This window comes from Anopheles coluzzii, chromosome 3, assembly GCF_943734685.1.
Source record: "Anopheles coluzzii chromosome 3, AcolN3, whole genome shotgun sequence".
NCBI classification, from domain to species: Eukaryota; Metazoa; Arthropoda; class Insecta; order Diptera; family Culicidae; genus Anopheles; species Anopheles coluzzii.
Window position 1 is genome coordinate 7,810,895 of NC_064671.1, and position 24,768 is coordinate 7,835,662.

At 46.5% G+C, this 24,768-nt stretch overlaps 1 protein-coding gene across 4 annotated transcripts in view; it reads right to left on the bottom strand.

Annotated features, from left to right (window-relative positions):
- LOC120954898 (TGF-beta receptor type-1) overlaps window positions 1-24,768 on the bottom strand; it is an 85,636-nt gene that overhangs the window by 41,486 nt on the left and 19,382 nt on the right. For all 4 annotated transcript variants that reach the window (XM_049609490.1, XM_049609488.1, XM_040375206.2 and 1 more), the window contains exons 3-4: window positions 3,671-3,883; window positions 1,110-1,227 (exon numbers count right to left, since the gene is read on the bottom strand). In XM_049609490.1, coding sequence (XP_049465447.1) covers window positions 1,110-1,227; window positions 3,671-3,883 — 331 coding nt within the window. The remainder of the gene's footprint in view (window positions 1-1,109; window positions 1,228-3,670; window positions 3,884-24,768) is intronic.

Here is a 24,768-nt window from a genome sequence, read left to right on the forward strand (position 1 = left end):
CCTGCCGTATGATCCCTTCGCTTTCTTTAGTACCACCTTCCTCCAAAGCTTGTTGTGTGTCAGCGACAGAGGCTTCACCACCAAACCGTTGGGAAGGAGGAAAGGTCCTTTCCCGGCGTATGTTCCGGTTTCGGCTTGTGCTCACCCCTTTTTATGTGTATTGCAAATAAAACGAGTATTTACAAGCATTACACCGGATTCTGGGTGGACAGAGTCGCGACGCGTTTTGGTCCTTCGAACCGGAATGGGTGAAACGAACGACAGGGGGGAAAAGGAAGCATAACACGAAAAACCACGTCGTTGCAGTCACAGAGACTGGAGTGAGGCGGACACGCAGTAAAAATTGAGAAAAAGGGAAAGAAAACAGTGGGAAACCCTTTTTTGGAGACAAATCAAAAACAAATGCGTGACGCACTCAGCAAAAAACAAAAAGGGGCGAAATCAAAGCGAGAAAACGTCCATTTCCTTTCCGCGATGCGACACATTTTTAGGGTAGTTGAAGATGATGATGGGCGAATGGGATATGATGAAGGTTCTAGTTTCTTATTTTGTCCGATTATTTTCGATCTGTGTATCGCAACCCCCTGTGTGTGTCCTCACCAAACCTACAGCGCGTGGGTTAACACACCTTCTGTCCGGATCCCGATTTAGTGGGCCGTGATTTGTTGGGAAGCAGTTTCGAGCAGTTCGGAAACTCGTTACCGGTTGGAACTGCGGGAATGTGGGTGTATGGAATGATGTGACCGGTCGAAGTGACATGAACTGATATGATGAGTAGCGAATCGTTGAAAATGAAACAACACACTCTAGAGCCACAACAACAGATGATCTACACGGGACGAGAGTAGTTGGCTAGTGGAAATGGGAGTGACGATACGATACTGAACGAAAGTGTAATGGAGCCATCTGGTAAGTTAGGATTAAATTCTTCACTTCCGCTTGTTACCTTGTCGAACGCAACCAATTCAATGATGATTCAAAGGTGAGTGTAAAGGTACGATCGAACGATACACACGCGATAAACGAAAACCAAATGATGATGAGAGAGTATGGAAAATGGAGCAGCAGAGCTTGTCAAGTCAAACGATTGGATGCAGATAAGACCCTACCTGTAGGAGTACTTCAGTGAACCGTCCGCTTCACGCGTGAGCGAGGTGAAGCAAAGGCCGTCCGTTTCGCACACAAAGTTTTCGTCCTTGCAAATGTCGCAGTGACATTTCAGTAGTTCTGTAAGAGAAAGCAGAGAGAACAACCCCATTAGAACATTAGAACAGAATAGGGGATACACATTGAGGCTGATGATCATCTTCCAAGGATTCGGAACATCCCGTTGTACCGTACAGATGGTGTTGGAGCGGGATATGTTACAATTTATCGTTTTTAATTTACCGAGAATTTGTACCGACGGCTTAACGGTGTGTGTGCCTTTTCCCATTTGCACCGTGACAATCACACTCCCCCCCCCCCCCCGCCTTGTTTGGTAAAGGCTTATGAAAAGCTATACCAACTGCTCGAGAAGTACCAGCTGCCGATAGCACTGCAGCAGCGAAAGGTTAATAGCATTTGACCGCCATCGTCTGCCCAAATTTTCGGTAGAAAGGGCGCTCCCCCTTCACTTCTAAGTGTTATTTCTTAACTAGAGTTTTGAGATGCCTTTTTGACCCACACACACACACACTGACACAAAACCACTTACAGCTCCCGATCTTTCACGAGCACGAAGGGTATATTCCGCCGGATTGCACACGCTTCAAATTAACGTTTTAATCGAGTGAAATTGTCAGCGCAATGAGCTGCTTAAGATGGGGCAATGACGCGCGAAAGGAACGGATGACAAGCGCCTGTCCCGAACACACACACACAGTATGAAGGACAGGAAAAGCAGCGGGCCACGTTGATAAGAGTTCATTTTTCTTGCATTAAATCTAATTATCCATCACGCTGTGAATCAAGTTCACATTGTGCAATATTAAGCTTGGGCAATAATTTCGATTTTGTAATAAGACCAGCGACAGCAAAATGCATGCCATCCCAACTGTTGAAACACACTGTAGATATCCTTTCCACTGTCACCCAGTAAAAAACAAGTACCAAGAGACATTCCGTCCGCTCGTGTCGCCAACTCTAATATCAAGCCCTCAGAGTGCTGTGCGCATTAGATTGCAAAATTAAAAGCTTCAAGCACTTAGTTCTTTTGCAGCTGTTCCATTTTCCCAATAAACGACCAAAACATCCACCAGCCTGAAGGGTTAAACTGTTCATTGATTAAGAAGCCGGTTAAATTCTTAATGCTTTCTAAAGATGTCTTTTCGATTATTAATTTAGCAAAAGCGTTTTTTTTTTGCTTGTGATCAAACGACCCAGCAAAAACGGAAAGAAACCCCAATTATGCAGAGCTACTGGTTGAAATTAATAAATTTCTACATCAGCAGAAGCAAGTGCCGCCACGCATTTATTTTTAAAAACTTCATCCCCACTTGCGACACTGCTGGAAAGCATTTCCTTGCCGTCTTTTTGAAGTTAATGTCCTGTGGCAATGGTTGGCTCAAAGTACGACAGCCCTGCTCCCACCCTCCGTACCTTAGCGTTGAAGCGATCTCGGAAGATCTCGACGGAAGACACTGTTCCCACTGCGCCCGCGGTGGGCGGTCCTCGATGGTGAACGATGTTGTCTACGATGATAATTCCGCTACGCTCATCTCCTCCAATTTAAAAGCTCATTAAGAATCGAAAAGCATATTTTAGAAATTAATTAATAACGATTTTTCGACCGGGCAAAATTCCATGCCATACAGTCTCCTCGGTCATCCCCCTCCGGGTTCGGATGTAACGCCTCCATACGTCTGGCAGGGAACGTTAACGTCTGGGATCCGTTTTTTCCAGGATCCGCTATTCTCCAGAACAGAACAGCTCTTGGGGTACACAAACACACACATAACATTCAGTACAAAAGAGATTCTGGGCTATTGAGGTAAGGTGGATTTTCCATCCAGACAGTATCTCCCACCCTCGATCGGCAATAATACACATACACACACAGATCGGTCACATTCCTTTTTTCCTCCCCCGTCGACGACGTTCTGTCGGTTCCTTTGTGCGTTGTCTTCGGGTGACGCTTTTTTGACAGCCTGAGAAACTCTCCCGCCGAGTGCTACCGTGGGACCAAGCGACGGAACTGCTACCGTAAGCCCTAAAACCCAAACTCCAGCCACCCTTGGGTTGAGAAACTCCCCAACTGGAGGGGGAGAAGCTTCACACTGTCACATTTTTGTCTCCTGTCTATCTTCCGCTGATGCGCTTTAGCTCTCTTTTTAGAAACCTGTTGTTAATCACCCATTCACAGACCATGGGGTTACACAATGTTCTGTCATCCCGTTCATCCCATGACCTCGCGTCTCCTCTAACAGGATCACGAGCCTCTTTCCTCGGTCGCTTTACTTTTCGATAAAGGGGGGTTTTGGTTTGGGAAAATAAACTACTGAACCCTGTGACAGCCTCCTCTCCCTGATGTGTGTGTGTTTGGCATCCAGGCAGGCACAACATGAAAATTATGGCCTCCGGTGAGAAATGCAAGGTGTATGACCGACAAGCTTTTCTCCTTTTTTTCTCCGCAACGGAAAAATTGTTCCCATCACTTCCCGGCAAAACATTGTTGGCAAATTCTACTTACTGGTTTTATTTTTATCCGCCGTCAGTGTCATCGTTTGCGGCGATGCTGCCTGCAGGGAGGCTGGTGCCAGCGCACCAGCACCACCCCCTGCACCGTTCTCGGTCGAGCTGGAATGCTGCTTCCCGGTCGGTGGCTGTTGATCCTTCGCCTGCTGTACTCCGGCCGACGGCGACGTATCGTTATCATCAGCCGTGTGTCGGTGAATTGTCGATGCTGATGGATTAACGGTGTGCGAAAAATACATACCACCCGGAAGGTAGCACACATGGAATGGAAAGAGAAAAGAAAGAGCGAGAGAGAGCGAGTTAGTGAGGGATAAAATCAATACCGATTATGTGCTGTACAATGGATGTGAGCGTTTTGTACGGAGAGAGAAAATGATGGAAAATGACGGGAATCTGATCGACCGATTTATATCAATTTTTGTTTGCCCAATCTAAGATAAGAAAGGAAAGGAAAGAGTTGCCATGAAGCTTATGCAATCGGTTGCATAATTCAATCATTTTCCATTTTATATTTTGGCCTCATACAATCTGATATAAACGTGAATAAATCGTTCTTAAAACGAAAAATGAAATGAATTTCATTTAGCTTGATAACATATGGGAAAAATATAATAATTTAATCAAAGTCAAAACAAAAAGCACCCCCACAAACCACCATCGTATCCTGCAACTCAATTTGAGCTTAACGACTCATTCATCAGCTGCTCACCACACCTCTAATCACCCTAGCGCCATCACCACCGCCACCAGAATGGAAAATTGCGTCACCGCGTCGTCCAATGATTAAAGCCGGCCAAATGACCACAATACAATACCGGCCAGTGAAATGGCCATCACATCCTCATTTTCCCTCCCATTGGGTCTTAAAGTGGGTTTTTATTCAAATTTCATTCCCTCCCCCCCCCCCCCCCATGCATTGCTCCCCAACCACAAGAGTGAGTGTTAAATTCAGCGGGGATTCGTTGACATGCACCATCCAGCGATCCTTCGCGTTCCTCGTCCTCCACCGATGTGAGTGAATCGTGCGTGTGCGTGGCATGTTTTGTTTTGCCGATCCTGGTGGACGACGACGGCGACGACGAGTGTGGTGTGTATGTTAACGCCTTGTGTGCCCTGTTATGAAATAAAAACATCAAAACACCGGAGCATAGTTTGATGGCTCTGCGTCTGATGTGTTTTCCTTCCCTCCATCCTCGATTCAGAGCTTGTGTGTGTGTGTGTGTGTGTGTGTGTGTGTGTGTCGCTAAGCACGATTTGCAAACGAACTCTAGCACCACATCACGATATTTCCCACCGTTCCCCATTGCCACCATATATCTCGCCTTGCACGCTCCTCGCCCGGCTCGATTTCAATGTCAACAGAAGGTTAGTGAACGTGCGATAAAACCATCAAAGTCGATGGCACCCCACCATCTCGTCACACAATCGTGGTGCTCCTCTTCTGGCCACATGGGGGGATGGATTTTTACTTTCTTTTTTTCTTCTTTTTTAGCTCATTTCCTTCGATTGCGTTGCCTCAAAAATCCAAATGTGAGGGGGGCAAGCTGATGAAAATACGGTAGGCAACACACAGTTTCCTTTTTAGATGAGAACACGAGACGAGGAAGAGCGTTTGCCCACTTCCATCCTTGGAGATACATTGCTGCCTGCTCGCATGTAGCTTTTCACTCATCGCCTTTCTCGCGGAGTGCTTGGATTTACGATCTAACGCGCTTTCCTACCGCCACAGGCCAGCCAGCGAGGTCGTCTCTTCCTTCCAGCGTTGGCAATTAACTCTTGATGCGGGCAAAGCCAACCACACTTGCACCTCGCTGGCGTACGTGTGAGTTGGTGCAAAAAGAGAGAACGGAAAAAACCGTGGAAAATTGAAACCATTACACTTCGGGTGAGATGTGAAGAATCCTCCATCGTTGGAGCTTCCCCGAGCGTGTGTGTGTGTGTGTCATCAGCCGTTAAATATGACACACAAGATCGAAGGCAAATACGAATAACGCTTCAAATTCGGTACCATTATTTTGTGGCTTTTAATTCTATGTAATGGTGACAAAAAGGTCCCATGAGGCGTTTTATTCTTTCGTCGATATTCCATGAAGCGATAACGCACCCGACCCGACAGCGAGCTTAGCAAAAAGATGTAAATTTATCTGCAACACTTCCCCCCGTTGTAGCTGTCATGTAAAAGCTCCCAAATCGCCTTAAACCCTGGTGTTGTACACAAATGCTGCAGTGAAACTGACATGCCGGCGAATGTTACCGGATACACAATCAAACATCGACCGCCAGATCTACCAATTCTTGCGATGAAAAACTACACCACCAAAAACGGAAGCAAACCATGCTGCTGTTGCTGCTTAATTTGCAGCAGCACAGCCCTCGGGGCCCCGCCGCTCGGATATCTCAGCGCAGGGGTAGAAATTAATTACACCCCAATCGCGACAAATGCGAAAAACCAACACTTTTCGGCAAGCTGCTTCGTCTTTCGCTAATGCCCTCGAGCACCAGACACACGGGGACGCAGACACCGACAGTCCATCCGAATGGAGCAGCAATTTGTGCTTTGTCGCTTTCGGCACCATCACTTTCTTCTCCTGTTTCCATCCAACAAAAACAAGATGCAAGATTTAAATAAATTCCCACTTTTACCGCGACCGAACCGCGGTGCAGCAAAGGAGTGCTGCGGAAGCGCGAGAGAGAGAGAGCCGTTGGCCGCACAATTTACTACAAAGTAGCAGGAGAAGATATTGTGCAGGAGAAATAATCGATTCGTCGAAACTCATCGTTTGCGACAAAGTGTTTGTGTGCCGTTTCCTTTTTGTGTTTTCGTTTGGCTGGATTTAAATAAATTTCACATCAACAAATTAATGGTCGCAGGAAATGGGCGCCCGGTTGGTCGGTTGCTGGTGGGTTTGTCCGTGGTGGCAGCTGCTTCCTCCCGTCGGTCAATCGTTTTACCTGTCGCTGCTGCTCGTGGTGTGCGGTATGTTACGTCTTGTGGGACGCAATCAAGCGTGGACACCGCCATGGGACACACAGTGGCTCTTTTGCATAGGAGTAACACACAACAAAACCGCTTGCAAAGGAATTTAAAACATTGTCGCATTTATCTACCCAACACTATTGCCCGGTCGTCCGCCGGTGTGATGAGAGGAGGAAGACGCTACATACACACCTTGGGCACGCTCTCGTGCGCCCAGCGAGAGCCAAGTACATCCATCAACTACAAAACCGGAATGATAATGAACTTTAAATGCATCGTTCTCCATGTTGGCACAAGCGGTTGGCAGCCAGCAAACACACATACAGGGCGCGCAACTGAATTACTCCGCCTGGGTATTCCGAGGGTGGTCATCAATTATCGTACTGCATTGCTTGTTTATCTCGTTCGGAGTACGAGCGTGTGTGAGAAGCTATATGTGTTCAAGCAGAACGAGGTTCGTGATAGATGTCCTGTTTTATCGCACCGACCTGGAACCAGGCTGAAGTCAACGGCTTTGGCATGCATTCTCGATAATCAACGAGAAAAGTCATTTGTTTTAATTTTCCATCGCTTTCCAGTACGAACGCCAGTGACAGTGTTATCATTAAGGCAGCTGAGTGTCAGCAGAAACACCCTCAAAATGGGTTTCAACCTGAATGAATCACACAACAACACAACAAATTGATATCTTCAAGGGCACTTTCAGATTGGCCAATAGATCCCTGACCAAGGTGAAGACAATATCCCGTGTTCCCCGGAGCAACACCAACAGTAACAACAACTTAAAGGTAACTCAAACCATTGTAATCTAATTGTTGATATCTACCCGCTACCGATGCAGCAGCAGCAGCAGCAACTCAACAGCCGATTAAATAGAGTCTCGCGTCTTGCTGACCGCTGTAGTATAGGGGACCAGCAGCAAACACAAGCACATGCGAGGGTTTGGAAGCAAAATGGTTTTATAATCACTAGTCAAACCCGTTCGCGGCGATAAGAAGGCGTGTGATAAGATAATCGTGGGATTCAGCCCATAAATTACACAGCACACTCAGTGCACGATTGCTGGGGAGGTTTGGCGTGGTTCGTGTGGTTGGTTGTGGCATCGTTACACAGCGTTACACCTATACACCCAGCATCGTTTAGGGGGTTGTAATCATAGCACAATCTGGTTTACGAATTAGCTTGTCAGAACAATTTAGACATCTCTTCACATGAATGGAATGTGTGTTTGCAGGTGGTGCTTTAATCACGGTGCAACGTTTCGCTGAGCAATTGATTAACATCCGGCACATCGGGACAGTGGGACATCGAAATTTCGGAAACCAATTATAGCGGCAAACCTCTCTCTGTCTCTCTGTCGTGTTGCGCTGTTCATAAACTTGATTTGCTTTGATTTTTCTTTTCAACAACACACCCCACATTGCTTGTTTGCGCCTCGCAACATGATAAGAAACAGTGGTTTACGGGCTGATAAGAGGACCCAACTACATCGTGAGAGTAGCGTACACCGCAAGTAGCTGTACCTACACTGTAGAAGGGCTTACGGGAAATGAAGTATGCCGCTGGCTCTATAAAAACGAGAAGTATACTCATGCCACAATTATTGCGGGATTAGTGGAGCGGGCTTTTTTTTAACTCATGACATGAATTGCGCAACCGAGCTCCATTCGATCGCATTACTCTTCTTGAAGTAAGATTGAAACGATGTAAACAAGAAATTCCAAACAAACCTTGAGGACTTTTTCAAATCAAGCAATCTTTCTAACACAATTCCATCAACTACAGATTCCACAACCATACTTCTTGGAATCATTTCTGACTCTTCGACCCATCCCAATGACGCTATATTCGTTGCACAACACTACGGCATTGCTGCTGCTGCTGCTGCTCGCAGCACGATCCGCCACGATCACCGAGAGAGTTCCGTGTGACACGACCTCCCCAAGATCGCGCAAATACTTATCGATCAATATTTGCCAATTTGAGCCTCGTTGTAGATGGGGTGCTGCTTCAGCACACAAAGTCTTGGTGTCCCCTGCTCCTTCCAAAACATCTACGTCTACATCTACGGACGGTGGACAAAACGAATTAGAAGCTCCCCTCCGTCCACCACCGGTTCCTTCAGTTTTGGTTTGCTCTTCCCATATCAAAATAGATTGTATTAAACGGTGAAGACAACAAGCGATCGCGTACAGCATTCGGGGTGAGAACCTTGAGCTGCACACACCAAGGCAGCTCTGGAGAACCACTCCATCTGACAACTGAATGAGTATGTGTGCGTGTGTGTGTCGCTACCTCGCCGCTGATTTGCATATCGTTCAAACGGCCACAAAACAGGTTGTGTTTCACCGATTGCCCATTCCACGGCGGGGTGCGTTTAAATTTGGATTTTATGTCTATTTTGAAACTGTCAACGCATAGCTGTGTGCACGGGGGATAATGGGTACCAGCAGCTTGGCTTGGCGGACGGTAAGATGTAAGGTTTATTCAAACAAGAGCATTAGGCTATGTCAGTTGGAGGTTGCAGTGACGCAATATAGCAGGGCTACTAATGCCATGGAGTGTTGGTGATAGTTTACATCAAGCAATATTAGATTACCACATTATCCTACATTTTCTACGTCTATGTCTGACAGTTTGATAGTTGAAGTATTAAGTTTTGTCTGTCCGCTTGTTTGCTCTCTTTGGATTTCAAACTTTTCTACTCCCAAACAACAACTCAACGCTAGCTAGTCAAGCGCTACAAGCACAACAACTACCGACCAATTGAGGACTTTGCCATACTCCTCAGCCAACGGTTGGCTGACGCACAGTGGTAGACATTATGATTATGATAATGGCTACGGTTATATGATAATCACACCATGCAAAACCATACCAAAACTGCTCGGGGTTTGACTGCTTCCAGAATGAAAACAACCGCCCAAATTCACCCCGGGTGAGGTTTGGCGGAACGGCAGCAATGGACCACTTTACATTTCTCCCTTCCCATTTGCTTCTTCGTGGTGTATAATTTCCATTTCTCTGACCACAGCTTGTCGGGTAGTGCGCCGGGCGGGAAGTGGAACAGAGCCGTAGAGTGCACGACAAACCCAGCTTTTCGCTAAGCTAAGTGACCTCTTGGAAGATTGTATTACTTTTGTACTTTCTTCGCAAAAAGGACGCGGTGGAATAAAAAGAACCCCGGTACAGATTATCAAACCACCCAAACCGACACCGACAGCGACGACACAAACACCGACAGTTAGCATAATTTGTCGCCAGGGCAGAGAACACGAACCAAGCAACAACGCGTCGACGCATAATGATAGCAATGATAGCGGTACTGCTGGTACCCAAAACCATCCGACCACCGCGCGGTACACAAAAACAACAGAGATCATTATAATAACACACCGTGTGTTGGCAGCAGTGTGCATCCGCTTTCGTCCTGAGCGCGAAGAAGCGCACTGCCTGCCTGCAAAAGGATGGGAAAGCGCGGCCAAAGCAAAAACAATCATAAAAATTGCTGCTTAATCTTTATATCGCTGTTTTATCATGCCGAAGGTTTTACTCTTTCGGGAGAGAGAGAGAGAGAGATTTAAGGCAGGAAAAAACGGAAAATGGAAGCCTCACGGAAGCCTCGAACAAGGTGGTAAAGACGAGCAGCAAAGGTTGAAAACCATCCTCTATACACACGGCAAGACGGGCAACGACATTACCCGCGAACGTGAGTCCAAAGCGTCACAAGCGACCCCCACACAGCCGAATGTCCGAGGAAATAAAACTTTCAAAACATACCGTCCCGGCGCTACGGACATCCCAAAGCGCACATCCAGCCAGCCAACAGAGCTTTATCGTGCAAACGATCGTCAAACATGATTTACATCATAAAAACCTCGAACGAGCACGAGAGCGAGAGAAAGAGTGTGTGTACGTGGCCATCGCTATAAGCAGCCACTTTACCAGTCACTTCCGTGATTCCCAAAGATCACACCAGCACTCCGTGTGCTTGGGCCATTTTGCCAGTCCTCGTTCTTCCCGACCAGCGGCAGACGGTGCGGTGCGCCAGCAGAATCTAAAACTGGAGGAACTGGGGAAAAAGGCGGCTGGGTGTTGGGGAAAATCGCTCCACTGGGGCGCCCCCTAACACGGGCGAAAACTCGTACCGAAAGTTCCGTCTTCTGTTTAGTTTTGGTTTTGTTTTTCCCGCTGCAGGAACATGATTTGAATTGTGGATTTCCATTTATTTGAATTTTTATGCCTTTTTGGCATTGCTTTTGACTTCGTTTTGAGTAGGGGTTTTCCTCGCGCTCGATCGTGGTTGTGATTTGGTTGTTTCTGGGAAGCTGTGAAGGATTTTACCACACCGAGTGTGCTCTGTTTGATGGAAAAGGGAGGTTTGAACATTTTTATGATGACCAAAATTGGCCTTCAAAAGGATGTATAACGGAAGAGTTTAAAGTAATAAAAACGGATAGAGAAATCTTCAAAACCCGATTGAGGATCTCGTGAATAAGGAAGATGAAGAGTACGCATTGAAATAGAATAAAGGATCAAAGCTAAAAAAAACTGCAATCTTGATGCATCAAATTCAAGCAAAATATATAAAACAACACTCCAACCAATGCAATCCGTTCCAAAATCATCTTCCGCGCCATCACACGCGCACAATAAACCAAGTGGTTCACATTCCAGCACGTAAAAGGCAGAATAAAAATGGCAATCATGAAAATGCTAAATAAAATGCAACCTTTCGCCGACTGCTAGTGTCCACTACACCACCGCACAACCACCCAAATGAAAAAAATCGTGTATAAAAATTAATAATTTAAAACACATCCATAAATTCAAAGCCATTCTCCCAAGCCCAGTCCAGCCCAGTGTACCTTCTCGTACGGGAGAGGGCACCGAGCGCGCGCGCATGCAAGCACGTTCTGATGCGAAATGATTTTTGCGATGTTCATGAGAAATGCCCCGGTAGTGTGAAAACTCGACTGGAAAACTTTTCCAGCCCCCCCCCCTCCCTCATGCTTTCGGCTTTTCTCGCTCTCCCTCCTCTCCAACGAAGACGATGGGCAACCGGATAGCAAGATATTTTACGTCCAGAGTTCAGTTCAGGGCACCTTCCTTCTTTCTCGGCAAAGGCACGCGTTAAATAGAAATCATGGCCCGGGGTTTGGCACGATTTGTGGCCCCTTCTTTCTTCCTTTCCCTCCCGTTTCTCCCGTAAGCATCCGACCATATCACCATAGCATGTCCCCAACTATAACACACTGCCCATCGGCTTGGAGACAAGGCGCAGAAGGTGCGCGCACAACAGGACACGCCGATACGGAATGAATCAAGGAATAAATAAATGCCGGGTCATTCCTGGGCACAAAATCAAACTTTTGCCCCAGCGCTCAAGAATGCCGCAAAATGTGTAGGTATAAAAAAACACGACGCTCAAAGGCGCTAAAGGGCAACCCAAACACACCCACCGGCAAGAGAGAGAGAATGTCCGCGTACTGCTTAAAAAGGACGTGCCATTTCCTTTATCTCAACCGGGTGCACCACCATTTGCGCTGTGGACTTTTCCTTCTTTTGCACACAGTCGCTTGCTTCCAAGAAAGTTGTCTCCGAACGAAGGCAACACTTTCCTGCTTCGCTTCCTTTTTTTTTCATTTTTTTCACCCGCAGATGCACCACGCGCCCGTGTACACCCAGCGTCATCCGTGCGAAATGCAAAGCTGTTGCTGGGGTGAGCAGAGTTCTTTTTTTTGTCCAGAAAAAGGTGAGACACATTCGGGGCGGGAGGGGTCTCGTGTCTTGCACCTTCGACGGGCGAAATATCTTCGATTATTCAAGGAAGTGGCTAGAGGAATGGCCTCTGTTTCGATGACCTATGACTTTTTTTTTTCATCTTCGCTAGGTGCTTACCCTCCTCGCAGCAGGACAGAAAGCGCATTCCCGTGAACTTATGATATATCGACCCCTAAAAGAAACCGGTAGGTAGCACACCAAGATGAAAGGTCAATGGTGGGGCGTAGGCCACCGTCGTCCCCGGTCGCTGCCGGAACAAATCGAATTGAGTGGAAAAGAAAAACGCTCGCTCCAGTAGCGCGGTATCCGCTATAACGCCAACAATTTTTCCTTCCTTTTTTGTTGCTGGCAAAACAACTTGCCTTGACAGTGTTGACACATCACGGGAGTGCAGTGGGTGCCGGGAATATTGGAGTGTCATTTCGTTTTAGCAATTTATTTTTTAATAATGGCTTTTATCGTAAATTTTCGCGTGCATACTTCACTGCGGGAGGACGACGACGAAATGTTACGCTACCGGTGGTGTGGCTATTTTTAATTTTACGATCCCTTCTTGCACCGCTTGCTCGCGCTGTTTGCAGGCATTTTTTTAGATCCATCCACACAAACTCACACACATGTTTGCTAACACGGGGCGGATGTTGGTGATGAAGCAAAACAAAATTGATGACCCTTGCAGAAGACCTGGATGAAAGCGATAAATCAAACCGTTTTGGAAGCATTTACTACCATCACACTGTGTTTTGGATTTTTATTGTTGCTTTCTATTTATTTTTGAAGAATTTTTAACAGTTCTAGCAGTTTACAAGACTCACTGCAAAGCCTGAAAAAAAAAATACATAATTACTAAAAGTATTTTAATTAAGCAACGCAACATGAAACACACGAGCAACCAAAACCAAACTTCACGTTGCATTCATGCATTACAAAAAGCTTAACGGTAAATTAGGAAAACTTTCCAGCCATTTGAGCCCCATTCACACACGATACTCTCTCTCTCTCTCTCTACGCTTCCTGCGACACACGAAACCGTGAACATTTGGTGAAGTGTTTGGAGAGAAAAAGAGAAAGAGCGCGCGCAGAATCCTTCCCACAGCAAATGTTCTCCACGCTTGGCAGTCATCTCTCGTTTGGCTCCCGGGCCCACACACACACACACACACACACACACACGCAACACTTACACCACACACCACACGGTAAACATCACACGCGGGGCACAAAGTTTGTGCAAATAATTTGCAAATAAAGCACAACAATAAATCCTCCCCCGGCTTTCTTATTTATTTTGCACGCTTTTGCGCGAGCCCCCGTCGCGTACATAGTGTTGTCCTTTTACGGGCCTGTGAAGCGGGAGGAGTTCTTGAGAGCAGAAGGAGTTCGCGCAAGGAGCTACAGCGCACAAGAAGGAAGCGCCAAAGTCTTTGACAAACTAACTCCAGAAACCATCCAGACTTTAGGTAGACGTGAGTGAACATGTGTATGTGTGTGTGTGCGAATGACTTGAAGGTACAACCCACGACAGCTCGTGTGACGCAGGGGAGGAAAATGCTGTAGAGTTTTCCATTAAGGGTTATTTTGGGACACGCTGCAAGACTCTATAAACTTCCCCCAAAACTTAAGTGAAACTAACCAAGAGACACGAGAAGCTGCTACACCAAGATGCGTCACGTCAGCGTAGGATCTTTTGCTCCCGGAGATGTGTGACGGGGGGGGGGGGGGGGGAAGACTTCGTCAAATCATTCACTTCTTCTTGCGTACTTTTGCTGGAGTGACACGCCAACACACAGGGTGGATTAAAAATCATTTCAAAATTGCCACACGTGTGTGATACGTTGAGGGGTTGCTGCTGTGTACTTTGCGATGCAGCCAGCGTGCACAGTGGAAAACGGAAACACTATCAAAACACAGGACAGAGACTCTTGCCCGCTCGACGATGAAAGATGGAAAAGTTGTTGCTATTTTTAGAGGGAGTTATGCTTTTTATTTTTCACCATACGGACCGAGAGCCGATGCTAGCAGAATATTTGAAGACACAGCCCAATATGTTGCTGAGCCTGGCATAGCAAATCGGGTTTCTTGCTTACAGAGAATTGCTAATGATGGAATCTTTTAAATAAACCATATTGGTTACCTTCTTCGTTAGTCTCCGGCTCGAAGGACCAAAAATATGAATGTTTTCTAACTTGAATTCATATTGGAAATGTTAAATAATAACACACAAAATCCAACTGTAATACCTGATCAAACGCCTGACTAGAACAGTGCACTAATGGTAGGTTCAATTCCTAGCTGAATCGATGAACCAAAAGGCAATCATGACGACGTTTGAACTCTACCAACTTGGAGCATTCTTGCCACAAATAATTCTTGTTTTTGTCGTCTTTCAGTAACCCAACGTTACTTTCTTCCTTAGTATCCGGTTCGAAGGACTAAAAATATTAATGTTTTCTACCTTGAATTCATATTGGAAATGTTAAATAATAACACACAAATTCCAACTGTATCACCTGATCAAACGCTTGACTATAACAGTTCGCTAATGGTAGGTTCAATTCCTTTCTGAATCGATGAATCAAAAGGCCGTCGTCATGATGTTTGAACTCTACCAACTTGGAGCATTCTTCCCACAAATAGTTCTTGTTTTTGTCGTCTTTCAGTAACCCAACGTTACTTTCGTTCATTTTTACATCCCACCGGCTAATGCGTCCGAAAAGGAAATCGAGCAAAAAAGTCTATTAGCAACACCTCCGAGGTGGTATCGCCTTCATTTCGGTGCAAACTACACACCGCGGCAGGAAACACAAATGGAAACCATTAGCAAAGCTATAAGGCATTGCCGGGATGATGGTGCGCGATCGGCGATGATGATGATCGCCGAGAACCAAACGCAAATACCGCGCTACAGAAATCATACTAAGACAAAACCCCAACTTGGGTGTGTGTGTCTCGAGCGGACCCCGGGACGGCTTCCGGTCGCGTCGAACTGGTGTAGTAGTAGTCCAGGTTGAGACGCAAGCGCGCACGCTCGTTCGCTTCATGTTTCGTCTTGTTTGTGCGGTGATTTAGTCGTTAGGTTGATTGATATTATTAGTTTGTTGCACTGGGTTGCTTTTTCGAGCCAACCGTTTCCATTTTGCCCGTCCAGAAGGCGACCGTTGCGTATAGCGCGCGCCCGGCGGGTTGATGATTCGATTGTTTCTGCGTTTCTGCTACTTGGCCTCAACGCCGCGAGCGCTGCACGAATTGGTGGTGGCGTGGCAATTTATGCAACGATTATGAGACTGTTTTTTTTTCTCCTTACGTTATCGCCTATATTTCATGAGTAATGCTTTCTTTCTGCTGGGGCACAGTGAAATCTGGGCACCTCCTCCTACTCCTGCCCGTTAATTAAACTGTACACCCAACAACAATAGTCTGTGCGGTGCGACTCGCTCAATGTGCTCAATGTGTTTATGTTTATGTCATGGTTATTGGAGCAAGTAGATTAATTTAGCTCGCTAATGAGGTGGTCGGTCGGAAGAAAGAAACGTATTTTTTTCCCATGCCAAAAAAAAACTGGCTCCCACCAACCTTATCTACACAGCCAAACAACAGAAACAACTTGATTTCAATTAGCAACAGCAACAAAAAAAAACGGCACAATGACAGAAACACGAGAGAGCCTGTCTAAAATAAAACCACCCAAATTCCTCTAGCCACAGCTCTCTAGCTCTTTCAAATACCGCTCCGACACGAAGCAACACAAAAAAATAAATGCCAATAGTTGCGCTTTGTTTACAATTCCCAGTGCCGCGTGTTGCTCTTGCGAGTCTTCACACGCAAGGCGGAAGGGACGGGACGGGACGGGCGGGTGCATTATTGTTGCACACGGCAATGACGTAGCTAGGGCAGCTCCAAGCATTGCGCCCCGGCATCGCACCATTTGCGCGCGTGAAGATTCATTTCAAGGGGGGGGGGGGGGGGGATGGAGCAAGGGTAGGGAGGGCTAGCTCATGTAAACATACTTGAACTTGCCGACACGGTTCACACGCGACCGTCTGGAGCTGCTGCACCCAGACGCATTCACACACACACACATACGCGACGGAAGCCCTACGGCTGACTGCACTCTCCTCACCCACTTTCTGCTCACTCTTGGTCTCTCTCTCTCTCTCTCTCTCTCTCTCTCTCTCTCTCTCTCTCTCTCTCTCTCTCTCTCTCTCTCTCTCTCTCTCTCTTGCTACCCACCGTAATGGCAATGACCAAGGACAAAGAATCCGAGGCGAAGGTTGTGTTGTATCGGAAGCTGGTATCGGAGCGTCTGTCTGTGTGTGTGTGTGTGTGTGAGTGGAAATAGAAGAGAAATTGGAAACCGTCGAAGTGCATTGCATGAAAAATCGATGCGCGAAAAAAAAACACAACCAACCCCCAAAGTCAGCCCAACTACAGTGAGGGAGAGTCGAAGGGTGATGTATCCTATTAGTCGAATGTTGCAAACATATACACTACACACACACACTAACGTATATAGCGAATAGAGCTTCTCATGTGCGCAATGTGTTACGACCGAAATTTCCAGCACAATCTGATGAGGCATAAATCAAGAGGCAGTAGAACTAAAGGGGAACTGGTTCTTGGAAGGGAAATAATTCTAACGAGCAAAACCAAAACCCAAACAAAAAACCGGAAAGCTCCCAAGAAGCGACATCACTTCAAACAATTAATTACATGTTTCATATTTTACACAAATGACCGCACCATGCTTCAGTGTCATAAACATGAGAAGGACCTTCCCGCAAATCGGTTTCAAACGCGCAACAACCGCAGCAACACACACATACACACAAAAAACGGTCCCAAAGCGTCCATTTTCCTCATTCCTGGGAACATATGCGATCGCACTTTGGATATGGTGCAGCCAAGCCAAGAGTAAATTACCGAGCACACACACACACACATACACATACTTTTGGGACGAAACGATTTTCTTCTGGCCGCTCCTTTTGCCGCTCCCGCACCTTGCACGAGTGAATCTGTGTATTCTTAATGTCCGATAATAAAGTACACCCATAAAAGCCAAATTGAGCAACGCACCCCGTTTTTCACACTACACACACACAAGGACACACGCACACAAATACTCCAGGACAAGATCAAGTGCAAAGAGCATCCCCCCATTCGGTGCTGGAGTGTGCACGAGGAAGGTAAAGGAACAGAAGGAAATGAGACCGCTTGAAGTTCCTTCCCCCGGAGATTGGGGATAGGAACTTTTTTGGGCGTGCAGGCGTGCAACCACCCTCCCCGGGTCCCGGCCCTCTGCAAAGCAGAAAAGTGCAAGAAAGGACCACCACCCCGAAAGCAACTTCTGCGAACCGATGAGTCAAACAGAAAAAAAACAACACACGAAAGAAAAGCATCGTTCGTGTGAGGAGACGGCGAAAAGCGAACAGTTACGGCAAACGGCGGCAACGATCAAAGAGAGGTGTAACTGTGTTTGCAAAAAAAAAAAAGGAACGATACAAAAAAGGCAAAACTGATCCCCAAGAAGCTAAAGAGAATGGACAGCAACGCAAAAAAGGAGCTACTGGAAAGGGGAAAAAGCTTCGGAAAAACTTAGTTTTCGGTTACCCTCTTTACCAGGGCGGAAAGGTGCTTGGAGAAGCCGACAGCAAGGGCAAGCGGAGAGGGTTCATGAATAAACCAGACACATTTCGGAGTGTGTGTGTGTGTGTGTGTGTGTGTGTGTGTGTGCGACACATGGACACCTCGTGCCAGCATCCCCATTTAACCTGAACGGAGCAAAAGCTACCAAAAATCAGATGATGAAGCAGCGGCGAGAACCGCCAACAGAGAGCAAAGACAATCGTTCTTTTGACGTGACGCAAAGATGCTTGAGGTGGGAAAAAAAAACAAAAAAAAAACGCCACACACACAAAACGATATCGGACCTGCCGCGAGGAGATGAGGCGGAATAAACAACGCGCAAAGGATAGCTTCTCGGATATCCGCGGGCGCGCGCGCGCTAAACGCCCGAGTGAAGGACGGGAGAGATAAAACGTGGCAAAATATTGTGTGCGCCTTGTATTTCCGACCCCGCTTTAGCGAAGATTTTTCCTTCCTTTTTTGCCACCGCCAAACTCCGGTCAACGAGGGAGGTGGTACTAGATAGCGGGGTTCATGTTATGCCAACATTGTCACACACTGTCGGGTGGAAGCGGGTTTTTTGATTTCATGCACACAGTTAGATCCCAGCAGAGAGCCCACAAATCGGACCGGCAACGAACGAGATATGGCATTTTCACGGCAGTACTGCAGCAATATAAGCCTGTTTCAACCAGGGAAACCCCTCGTACACCACACACCCTTCGGGAAAACGAGCAGGGCAAAAAAAGCCGCATGGAACGAAATATCGGCTGTGAAAATCACGGTGCCGTACTTTAAATATTTTATTTTATTTATCTTTCGACACTACGGGCGTCGGGGAAAAAAAAGCACTACACACGGCAGCATGCCTACTGCACACACATACAGACACAGTTGACCATGATGTGAGAAAATCCTTTCTCGGACGCGTACAAATCGGAAAAACGGCAAGCGAGGACCCCTTCGAACGCATACATTTTTACAACACTCGAACAATTCTCTTTTTTCAGCTTTTTGTTTTTGCTGCTATCCACCTTCCTGTTTCAGCTGTAACTTTTGCCCAGTTGATAAAGCTGACTTTTGAGCTTTTTTCTCTCTCTCTTTCTCTACTTTGGTGGAGGATTACACCTTGTTCTAAAGTGTGTGTGGGACATTCCGGTTTTTTTTTGTTCCACAGCGGAATCAAAACGGCTGGCGGCGGTAATATGTTTTTATCTGTTCGAAGCTTAGTGTCGTGTTTCGATTAAAGGCAAATTTCGCTGTTGCGACCCTCTGCCCCCGGGGAGGGAGAGCATAACAATGACGGCAAAATGTCGAACTCCTCGTTGTTTGTGCTTATTGGATCATGATAATTTGTGTTTTTTGCTGGTGTTTCTTCAATCAACCAGCTTAGAATATTTCTTTTTGTGTTACTAAGTGGACTAACTGGACATTTTGAAAAACTGAACATTTTTAAATTAAGAAAAAAGTTTTATTATAATCAAAATTGATTTCACTTCGACAAGCATTTTAAACGATTAAAATGAAACATGAAATATTATGGAAATGAAATGGTTGTTTGTTGTCCGAGTTTAGCCATGTCATGCTGTAAATATTAACGAATACCTTCAACCCTTTTGGCCTCCCAAACAACTCCACCGTATTCTCTATGGCGTTGTGGAGTTGTTTAAGGCTCAAAACTATCCCACTCTATGGCTGCAAATCTCTTGGAACGAATGAAATATGAACCGCACACGGAAATTCATAAAGCGGATGTTGGAATTAGAATAATTATTTTCGAACATAAATTTGAATTGCATAAAACAAAGCGTTAGGAAACTAAGATTAGGTTATAAACTACTCGACGTTAGAAACTGCTCGATCTACACGAATTATGAACTGCATGAAATATTATATACAAAAAAGGACAAACGAATATACAGTTGCAAACCGACCAGCGATAAAGGTGTACACTTTCCTATTCAAATTTCCTCCAAATATCACAGCCAGCCCCTTTTCGTGAATATATTTCACATTTTTGGTCCTTCGAACCGGATCGTGATATACGGAGAAGAAATAAGTTTCATTCTGCATCAAGAGTGGAATTCGGTATTCGTCGTCAAGTGTGCAAGTCATTCCGTGACAATTCCCGCCATCGCATATCGCCCCGCATCAAGGGCAACGGTCGGTTACACGCCATCATTTTGAATTTCGCGCCATCGCTTTGTTCGTTATTTTCGTGTGATATCGCAGTATTTTCTTTGTGCAATGGATAAGAAAATTAAAGCAGTGCAACTGAAAAAGAGGATCGCCCTGGAGAACATAAAATCGCTGGAACGGTTCCAGGCGAAATATTCGAGTGATGATGCCAAGCAGATTCCGGAGGTGTTAGAAGATCTGGCGAAACATAAGGAAGAGTTTTTCACCGCAGTTTCGAAACTGGAAGAGCTTGAAGATAAAGACGAAGCGCTCGAAGCCAGCATAATGGAACGGATCGACATTGAAGAACGCTGTCGCAAGCTAAAATCATTTCTACGGGAAAGACAGCCAAAGGAAGAAGGTTCGCTCAACGATACAACGGGCTTGGCTTCCTCAACGCTTGCATTCGGTCGACCCCACGCGCCAAATTTACGTTTGCCCAAAATCGAACTTCCAACATTTGACGGAGATCACACAAAATGGCTTTCTTTCCGAGATCGCTTCATCGCAATGATCGACGCTTCAGCCGAGCTTCCATCTATCGCGAAGCTACAATACTTACTGTCATCGTTGAAGGGGGACGCGGCGGTACCCTTCGAGCATACACCTTTAACGGCGGACAACTATTCGGTTACCTGGGCGGCGCTTCTTAAACGGCACGACAATTCTCGTCTTTTGATTCGCGAATACTATCGCAAATTGCACTACCTTCCGGGAGTGCAATTGGTGTGCGTTGACAAGCTCACGCACCTGGTGGATGAATTCACCCGCTTCGTCAACGGGTTGAAAAAGCTGAACGAACCGGTTGACTCGTGGGACACACCCCTCTCAAACATGCTGCTGATGAAGTTGGATCGAGAGACATTGTTGGCTTGGGAGAAACATTCCGTGCACTTCACGACGGACAAATATAAGGATGTGATCGACTTCGTGCAAGATCGTATCCAAATCTTGAAATCGACCAACAACTTCGTGAAGGATCAAGCAGCTAGTGGTATCAAGGTGGCCGGTCTCATTCGTCAACCAGGGCAACGGAGATTCATCGCGAATGCAGCTACATCTCGCTCGGCTCCTGCTGCATCGACTGCGCACACCCAACAGCCAAAGTGTCCATTGGAGTGTTCCGAAGACCACACACTGCGCAACTGTCCAGTGTTCATCGCCAAGGAGGTCCAACAGCGACAGGACGTCGTCGCATCGAAGCGGCTGTGCTGGAACTGTTTGAGCAGCAATCATCAGGTTAGAGCGTGCAAGTCGGATTATTCGTGTCGCACGTGTCGTGAGCGTCATCACACACTTCTACATCATTCACCACCCTATGCTCCACCCGCAACGGTAACATTGTCAGCTCAGTCGAATGAAGACAATGTGTTTCTGGCGACGGCAAACATCCAGATCAAGGATGACTACGGGAACACCCATGAAGCAAGGGCGTTGTTGGATTCGGGATCCATGTCGAATTTCATCGCTGAGGAGTTCGCACGGAAACTGCTGACGAGTCGCAAAAGGGTCAACGTCGCTGTATCGGGCATCGGCAATGCAGTACAGCAGATCAAGGGTTCCATCGTCGCTACCGTTCAGTCCAAGACACAACCCTTCGCAACGGAGATGACTTTCTTGGTTCTGGACACGCCATCCGCAAACATCCCTACATCACCAACGGACGTCTCTTCATGGAAAATGCCGGACGTGGCATTGGCGGACAGCACCTTTAACAGTCCGGGGCAAATCGACATCGTCATCGGAGGCGATACGTTCTGGGAGCTCCACACCGGTCGCAAGTGCTCTATCGGTAGAGGCAAACCGTGGCTGGTCGAAACCCACTTTGGTTGGGTTGTCACCGGCAACACTCATCATTCGTCAGTCGGTCCGCGGCTGTGCCATCTATCTGCATACGACACCCCACTGGAGGAGACCATGCAGCGGTTCTGGGAGAGTGAAACCATAGCCGAGGATCCTGTGCTATCGGTTGAGGAGAATGCTTGCGAGAAGCATTTCGCAGCAACAACTGTTCGCAACTCAAGTGGAAGGTATGTCGTTAGTTTGCCATTTAACTCCAACCCTAATATCGTTTTAGGAGAGTCGAAGGAAATAGCCGATCGCAGACTGCGTTCTATCGAACGGCGGTTGAACACCAATGCTAAAATGAAAGAAGAGTATGTGAAATTTATGAAAGAATATGAGCATTTGGGGCATATGAAGCGGCTTACCAGTCCTGCAAACGATTCGGTAGAGCATTACTACCTCCCACATCACGCTGTCGTTAAAGAGTCAAGCACAACCACGAAGGTGCGTGTCGTGTTCGATGCATCCTGTAAGACTTCGAGTGGTTACTCATTGAACGATAAACTCTTAGTGGGACCAGTCGTTCAAGAAGATCTTTTATCGATTATCCTTCGGTTTCGTTCTCGTGCCATTGCTCTCACTGCAGACGTAGAGAAGATGTATCGGCAAATTTTACATAGCCCTCATGATCGTAACTATCTACGCATCCGGTACAGAGAACATCCTGCAGATCCTATATCGACCTTTGAGCTACAGACGGTTACGTACGGCACAGCCTCTGCTCCATTTTTGGCAACCAGGACCCTCAAACAGATTGCTCTTGACCACAAGGAAGAGTATCCTTTGGCAATGAACGCGGTCATGAACGATTTTTACGTAGATGATTTGCTAACGGGTACCGATGATTTGTCCGAAGCAATCGTTATACAAAGGCAAATCTCAGACATGCTAAATTCAGCTGGTTTCACGCTGAAGAAATGGGCATCGAACCGCTCCGAAGCATTGAAGAACGTTCCTTCAGAAGATGTGGCGGTACAACTCTCGCACGAGTGGAAGAGCTCGAAACAAGTATCCACACTAGGCATCGTTTGGGAACCGGCAACTGATACACTACGGTTTCGTATTGAGATACCACCTACAACACCCAGCATGACGAAAAGGTTAATTTTGTCATATATCGCCAAGATATTTGATCCCCTCGGGCTACTGGGCCCAACGATCATCATCGCAAAGATGTTCATGCAGCAACTATGGGCTCTCAAGATTCATGGAAAGGCATATGACTGGGACAGCGAGCTACCATCGCACTTACAGCATGAATGGTCGAAATTTCACTCTACATTATCTTCACTACGCAATTTGACAGTCCCACGGTACATATCGCAATGCACGGCAACAAGTCTGCAAATTCATATCTTTGCTGACGCATCACAACTAGCATATGGTGCTTGTTGCTACATTCGGGCTGAAAGCATGGAAGGAGTCACCGTGCAGCTGCTAACAGCCAAGTCAAAGGTCGTTGCGTTATCCAATTCACATTCCATAGCTCGATTGGAATTATGTGCAGCACGACTAGCCACACTTCTTTACGAGAAAGTCCAGCAATCACTGAAAATTTCTGCTACCACCATCTGTTGGACCGATTCCATGACTGTCCTTCACTGGCTGAATTCAGCACCAAATCGATGGAAGCCCTTCGTTGCAAACAGGGTTGCAAAAATTCAGCACACGGCTGGAATACAATGCTGGAAGCATGTTCCAGGCTCGGACAATCCAGCAGACGACATTTCGCGAGGTTTAACGCCGGAAAAGTTGCTAGTGTGTGAGCGCTGGTGGCACGGGCCACATTGGTTAGCACGCAACTCGGAAGAATGGCCACAGAACACACCATCACCAAGCGAAGATGAGAGCGCAGAAGAAGAAAAACTATCGTCACGGGTTGCAAGCACAGCATTAATCTGCGAATTTCGAAACAGTTTGTTCTCACGATTTTCGATCTACCACAAACTGCAAAGAGTTGTTGCACATTGTTTGCGCTTTATACAAAACGCAAAGCGCCGCGTAGGAAACAAGGTCCATGCTAAGGATATCCCACCGCTCACTGTAGACGAACTCAAGGCGGCAGAACTCAAGTTGTGTTATCTTTCGCAACAAGACACCTTTTCCGAGGAGATACAACACCTGCAGAAGGGCAAAGAGATTCCGAAGAACTCCAAACTGAAATGGATTTCCCCTTTCATAGATACGCAAGGTACTCTGCGCATTGGTGGCCGGCTCAGTAACGCACATCTGTCGGAATCAGAAAAACACCCGGTAATATTATCATCGAAACATCCACTGTCCGCACTACTAGCTGTTTCGATACACTTGAGTAAGCTGCATGCTGCACCACAACTGCTTTTAACAACACTACGCCAAAGCTTTTGGATAATTGGCGGTCGCAATTTATGCAAGTCTGTGTACCACAGTTGCCACGCATGTTTTAAGGCCAAACCCACACTTATTAAGCAAAGTATCGCCGATTTGCCAACATCACGAGTCACACCAACAAGACCATTCTCAGTATGCGGAGTAGACTATTGCGGACCAATCTATATAAAACAAACCATACGCAACAGAAGTCCGATTAAAGCATACATCGCCATATTTGTATGTTTTTCAACAAGAGCGGTACATATCGAACTGGTTGGCGATTTAACATCAACAGCATTTATCAATGCACTTCGTCGTTTGATTGCACGTCG